The sequence below is a fragment of the Limulus polyphemus genome, unplaced genomic scaffold (genome assembly GCF_000517525.1).
Source record: "Limulus polyphemus unplaced genomic scaffold, Limulus_polyphemus-2.1.2 Scaffold3778, whole genome shotgun sequence".
Taxonomy (NCBI): Eukaryota; Metazoa; Arthropoda; class Merostomata; order Xiphosura; family Limulidae; genus Limulus; species Limulus polyphemus.
Window position 1 is genome coordinate 9,271 of NW_013669388.1, and position 7,041 is coordinate 16,311.

Genomic DNA, 7,041 nt, shown 5'->3' on the forward strand with positions numbered 1-7,041 from the left:
GGTTATATTGTTGAAGTTTTGCCAAGGTTATATTGTTGAAGTTTTGCCAAGGTTATATTGTTGAAGTTTTGCCAAGGTTATATTGTTGAAGTTTTGCCAAGGTTATATTGTTGAATTAAAGTTTTTGAAGTTGTGTCTAGAATATATTATTGATTAGAAGCTGTTTTAAGTATAGACGTATTCAGTATTGTGTATAAAAGTCTGGAAATAGTATGTTTCAATTCTTTTACTCATGAAAGTTCAATTAAATTCTCTGTTGTTTATAAGAATCCTAATATTAACATTTCCTTCACTGTAGAATAAAGGATTAGTTACATGCCAGGTTTAGCTCTAAAAGTTTTATGAAACAAAGGTAATTAATTTTTCATAAACCCAATATGCATGTAAAACAAAGAATTGTTTATAATATCTTAAATTGGCTATTACTAAAATATCATTCTAAGATTATTTTTCTCAAGTAAAAAAACATGATGAAAAGTATTCTTTTATAGATTTTGGATATCTGAATTTGGAATGTCACTGAAATATTTTGATTGTGCAATGAAACTAACAATAAGTATATTGAAGAGTTCAAAAAATTGTATTTCTTTACATCAGTTACTCAAATAGAAACCCTTCACTATGGTGATCAAACTGCTATAAAGAAACTTCTATCTTGTAAAACGAGCACACTGTCTTCGGGAACTTTGCTTACCATTGCACCATTACTTACCGTGGATGGTTCTGCCGTACCAAAACTTCTTGGTAAGTTTAGTATATACCATATAATGCTGTGTGTAACCTCTTATACTGCAGTCATCATGTAGTTTTAATTATTTTGAAAATTTAGAAAAATATTATCCATAAGAAAATTATAAGAAAAACAAATACGTTCAAGTGGTTTTGTTTTTATTTTACTATAAGACTTAAAATATATTTCCAATAAATCTTGAGGTCTGTAAATTTACTACATTGTAGTGTCACAAAACTTTAATTAAAATATCTATTTTGTCTAGAATCATATCTTAAAGATACGGCTAAGAGCTCCACAACAAGGAAACAGGTAAATTCTCAATTTTTGAAATCATTTGAAGTATTTATTCTGTTTTGTAGTTTGCAGTTTACAGGTTATCATTGTTAAACATGATATTAGGATGCTAGAAACCTAACATTACCTTACATAATAACTGAGTGACATATTTCAGTTGTTGTTTTTTTGCTCAGTGATATATTGTATCTGGTCGTAATACAAAAGGTGAATGATAATTATTCAGAATTTTCCTAATTTAGGTTGTAACAAGGAAAAGCTGATGTTTGTGTAGAAAATACTTCCACCTATTCTAAGCATTATGTATTATAAATATATTTTAATCATAAAATAAATTATCTTTAAAAGTATTTCTATATTATCATTATATAATTGTTTTCAAACTCGATGAAATAATCTAGGTGGGGGAGTTGTACTTAACATCAGAAGTCAAAATAGAAAAACTTTTTTTAACATAACAGATTATCCTCAAACAGTGAATGTTGTTTTTACATATCATTACTTTACCAAACATTTCTAAGATTTATGTTATGTTAATATTTTATGGTTGTTGTTTTTTTTAGATTATATCTGTATTTCTAGAGGGATTAGAAACAGATGATCCCCAAATACGACAAGGTTCTTGTTGTGCATTGGCAGCACTCAAAGTAATTGTTTGTTTTTTTTCATATCTGTATTTCAAAATTTTGGTTTTCCTATTACATTTTAATTGTTAAATCTCCAAAATATTCAGGTTTAGAAAATCAGTGAGACTCTTATAAACAGAAATTTAAACAGTCTCATTTCCTTACTTATATTTACTAAAATTTAAACTACTTAATTTAGAAATCTATAATTAAAACTATGTAAAAAAATAAACTGGTTCTCAGACATAAAAATCTGAAACATCACCAAGTGACCAGGCTATTTATTTTTTTTATTTGCTAGTTGAGTTTTTATTAAGGTAATCCATAAAAGATGTGCTCATTCAGAATCCATTTCAAAAAGAGCAAATGTTTATTCCAAAACATATTTACCTCCTCTCACACTATAGCTGTTACTCGACTGTCAGGGTTTCTTCATTTGCCCATCTAGACATTGGTCTGGTTTTTTCACTTGCTCCAGTCTTTTATACCCCATTTAATTGCCCTAGGCGATATTTGTCTTGTGACACTCCACCTACGTCAATGCATTCCCTATCCTGGTACTGTATATAAACACCTCATTCAGATAATCGTATCACTTTTTCTCAAGAAAACGTTTGCTAACGGGTTTCTCCATGCTACGATTGTTGGAGATACTTTGAGCATTCTTTCTGGTACCTAGTTAGTTTTCATTAAAAAAAAGTACAATAAAATTCATTTGGCAAGCTGATATAAAGCATGAGTTCCCAGATTGTTATTTCCAGGCACAGAGGGAAATCAAGTCTCGCCTATCCCACCTCTGATATCTAGCATCGTTCCACAAAATCTGGGAGGGAGTCACTCTCATTTGAGGATTTCAGTGATGTTATTCATAGTGAGATGAAGATATATATATTCGGTTCAGTGGTGCTCCAACAGAGGGCTCTGAGGCTGCAGTTGAGAGTGGTCCAGGACATTCTGGAGAGAATTTAGATTTGCTTTTTCCTGCACCTTCTTTTATTCTGTTGCCTTTTGGGAGGACACTTTGGGATAAGCTGCCACAGGCTCCTTTTCTTCAGTTGGTTAATTGAGTGTGTGATGTTTTGCATTTTTCCCCTTTTTTCCCCCCAGTTGCTTTTGAGCCTGCACCTTACTTGATGGCTGAAATGTTTGGGAGTGAATTTTCCCTCCATCCACTGACATTGTGGTTCATGTAGGGAGGTTTACTTCTCAATTACATGAAAGGGACAGCTATACCTTGTCTGCCATGGTTGTCGGAATCTCATAACCTACCACCTCCAAGTAGAAACATTTTCAAACTCTCAAATAATACATCTGCTCCTGGCAAATTGGCATTCTAGAGCAGAATTTGTAGTTAACGTGAATAGATCAATGTTCTCTGGTGGGATAGTGGTAAGTCTAGGGACTTACAACTCTAAAATCCAATGTTTGATTCCCTGCAGCAGACACAGAAGATAGTCCAACAACTTTTTATGGTTTGTCTTGCCTTATATATGGTGCCAAGTTATTTATTATCCTTTTAAACTTTGTTGGAAGACTCTGAGGATCAACAAGTTCAATGATGATGAGCTGTAACCATTGTTAGCATGCACATCGGTTTGATTGTTCACTTCTACATTCATCCCTGTTGTTGTTGGCACCTTGGCTTTCATTGGCTTTTACAGGGGTTCATAGTTCCACCCCTGTTCGAGGGTCCTGACCTCAGACATCAGCTCTTTGGTCAGTTGGTACCCAGAATAGATTTTGTCCAAATCCAAGGGTTCCTCTGCTTGGTCGTAATGCTGCCAGCGGCATTAGTGACTATTGTATGTTTTCAGGGTCAGTGGGGCCTTGACTTCGAGAATTTCTGGACATGTAGTAAACCATAACCACAGGTACATGGGCATTACAGGTCCTTGAATCAGGATTAGTCATTCAGTCAACATCTTCATCATCTTTATCCACACAACCTGTAGTGTTTTTGTCTCCTGCAGATCCTTGGATTTTGGAACTTAGTTCTAGAGCTATCAGAGTTTGGTTGGTCTGGGGGTGGAGAGAGAGTCATGCCAGTTCTTCTGGGGTTTTATTCCTGTGAGTATGTTTGGCCTACAAAGACAGGAGATTAGTGTCCAGTCAACAATCTTTCTCATCTGTATTAATTACTGGATTCTCCAAGGTTTGCAAGCAACTTATTCCTCACTCTTGAGTTGGCATTTTTTACTAGGATTGTGGATGTCCAAGTTTGATGTCATCAGCTCCCAATAGCGGTGGCATCCCACTACTATAGACATTATTTTTGCACAAGGGTCAAGTACTACAAATCTCTCATATCTTTTGGACAAGCACCCAAGAGATCTCTTCAATGGCCTTTATGTGACCAATGGATCATAAACATCAATTCACCGTATTCCCCAGTTTCTTTATTCAGGATCATTCTCTTCTATCTCAAGGTATTGTTAGATTAGGACAATACTAGAATATTAGTTCCTCTTCCACCACCTCATCAAGAGATCCATCTCTGTATGAATGTCTCGCTTCAGAGTTGGGGTGCATATCTCAACAATCAGGAATTCCAAGATCTACGCATGGATGACAAGGCTTCCCTACACAATGTTTTAGACCTTCTTGCCCTTCAAAAGGCAATGCCTCACAGTCTGGGCCTATTAAGGAGAAAATTGTCAGGCTTCACTTCGACAATTCCACTGTGGTGTCTTGCATTTCATGTGGAGGGAGCACTTGGTCTAGGGCTCTTTGTTTTTGAACCTTGGGACCACTCCTATCATATCACCCTACTATCATGTTATGTTCCATGTGTGAAGACTTCAGTGACAGATCAGTTGTCTCAACCCAAACAGATTCTCTCAACAGAATAGATAGAATGTTCTCCTCCTCTTTCCTTCCTGTTTCCTTAGGGGATCTATGGTAAGTTTTCAACATGTACACTTCACACCTAGTTGATATACCTGTGTTAGGCATGGTTCAGGTGACCTTTATGTGGCTTTACTGTTATTTACACATGGGAGAATTAAGAATTGCATGTCATCAGTGCTCAGACTTTGGTAAGTTAGATATTTATGTGTTCTTTGTCATCTAAGTTACTTTAGATGAACTGTAAATTAGTAAATACTTGTACTACACCCAGGTATTACACGTGGTGCACCTCTCCTTTCCTGATCCATTTTTCCATGTCCATTTACCACAGGTGGTGGAATACCTTCTGCCTTTGGTCTCCTCGACATGGTTTCAGTCCTTCCCACCCTTCTGTTCCTCATCTTTCCATATTCTTCACCTGGTTGTTTGACAATGGCTTGTCCACTTCAACCATGTCTAGCTAATAGGTGGTTTTGTCAAACACCTTCTCTTTTGCCAGGTTTTGTTTTCCCATGTCATTTCCCTCTTTTTGAGTCATGTATCCTCCAAATTCCTCTGTTTTGCCTGATTGGGATCCCATTGTAGTCCTTTATGCCTTTCTCGTTCTCCCTTTCAACCTTGTCTTCATGCTCCATCTACTTTCTCTTCCTCAAGACCTAATTCCTTCTCCTCCTTGTTTATGGAAGTCCTTGATAAGATGTTTCTGCCTTTAATATTACCCACTTCCTCTACCATTCCTCTTATGTCATTCTATATTCTGTCCAGTCCTTCCTCCTTCAAATCTATGCTGCTTATGAAGGCTGTTTGGTTTTCACACCCATTTCTCTACCTTCCATTTCACACCTGAACTCCCATCCCATTCTTGATTCTTTATTCCCTGGAACCCTTCTGTTTCCCATGATCTGTTCCCTGTCATGCTTACTAGTTGGGTTCATCAGCTCATTAGGCTGGCATATTTGAACTTATCCATGGGAGGTCACCATCTCCACAATGTTTCTTCTCATCACTATTTCCTTGGCACCACAACTTCAACATTCTTTTGAAGAGATCATTTAGGCCAGAATGTGGACTACTCCCAATACTTTATTTACTCATTATCTGCATGACCTGGCTGTATCTCCCTCTTGTGGCGATTCTGCACATGTCCATTTGCCTTTGTCTTATCACTTCATTTCATTTATTTTCTTATATTCGAAACCCTAATTTTAACCACTGATAGTGGTATCCTACTCTGTGGTGGGTGTTCTTTGGTCAGGTATGCTTTACCTCAAACTAGCACTATTTATTGATTATACTATGATTCTCACTGTAGAGATGGGGTGTTCTGCAAGATTACTGATGGCTTACCCAGTTGTATGTATGTATGTATATATTTATAGACACAAGTAAATTTCACTGAATGGTGGACCATCACTCATGGACTTCTTTTTTTTTATCCACAACCTCCTAATTCTGAGGACGAGTTATGAACCTCATCTCTCCGATTTAGGTTGTATATGTACATAGATACTGCTGATTATATTTTACTATGCACTGCATCTTCTCAGGATTAAAAGCATTTGTGCATGTCCTCCTAATGCCGAGGACGAGTTATGGAACCCCATCTGTCCGATCGAGGTTGTGTATGTACATAGTTAATTCTCTTTACATTTTACTATGGATTGCACCTCTCACAACGAATTGCACTTGTGCATGTCCTCCTAATGCTGAGGACAAGTTAGGAAACTTCATCTGTTCGATTGACGTTGTGTATGTATTCGTTCATATCAGATTCATTTCCTACTTCAAGGGCAAAGAGCATACCTGTTCCAGAAGTAGTGCGGTATTCCACATATATGCTTAGTTCATCCCAGAGTACACCCATTCATTCTTGGTGGTTGCTTTCTGCTTGGTTTCTATGTTGTGTGCCTAAACTGACTCCTCCACCTTTACAATGTGGGAGTCTAGCTTCATGTAACAGAGGTAAGACTATATTGGAGGGAGCTAGCTGTGCCAACATAGATGACACAATACTATTGGTGGAGGGTAGTCACATGATATGTATGTACATGTTCAGAAATGGCATGAAATTAATGGGGGGGGGGGGGTATGAAGACTGGTGCACTTATTTCAAAGCTTTTTTTAGCAATGCTTAGAGGGCAGAAGAAGATCGAGATAACTTTGTGTAAAAGGAGGTAAAACCATATCAGAAATACATTTTCAGCATAAGAAAAATATTATCTTCTGATCATTGTCCATCTTCAAACAAGTAATGTTTATTCCCTTGCCTTACCTTCATTGTGTAGTTTTCAGTTGATGACTGTTATATCTATTTGTACTTTTCAGAGATATGTCTTTTTCAGTGACTCGTTTACTCTCCTTTCTTTTCAACAACTCCTCCATACAAAGTTTTCAGTGTTTTCTTGGATCATCTGTGAAAACCTTGAGTTCAACAACTCCTCCATACAAAGTTTTCAGTGTTTTCTTGGATCATCTGTGAAAACCTTGAGTTCAACAACTCCTCCATACTAAAGTTTTCAGTGTTTCTTGGATCATCTAGTG

At 36.6% G+C, this 7,041-nt stretch overlaps 1 protein-coding gene across 1 annotated transcript in view; it reads left to right on the top strand.

The window, feature by feature from the left end:
• LOC106470023 (rho family-interacting cell polarization regulator 1-like) overlaps nucleotides 1-7,041 on the top strand; it is a gene marked incomplete at its 5' end in the record, with an annotated part of 17,238 nt that overhangs the window by 5,725 nt on the left and 4,472 nt on the right. Inside the window, 3 exons of the mRNA XM_013930544.2 lie at nucleotides 598-744; nucleotides 996-1,042; nucleotides 1,591-1,674. Of these exons, the coding sequence (XP_013785998.2) occupies nucleotides 598-744; nucleotides 996-1,042; nucleotides 1,591-1,674 (278 nt within the window). The remainder of the gene's footprint in view (nucleotides 1-597; nucleotides 745-995; nucleotides 1,043-1,590; nucleotides 1,675-7,041) is intronic.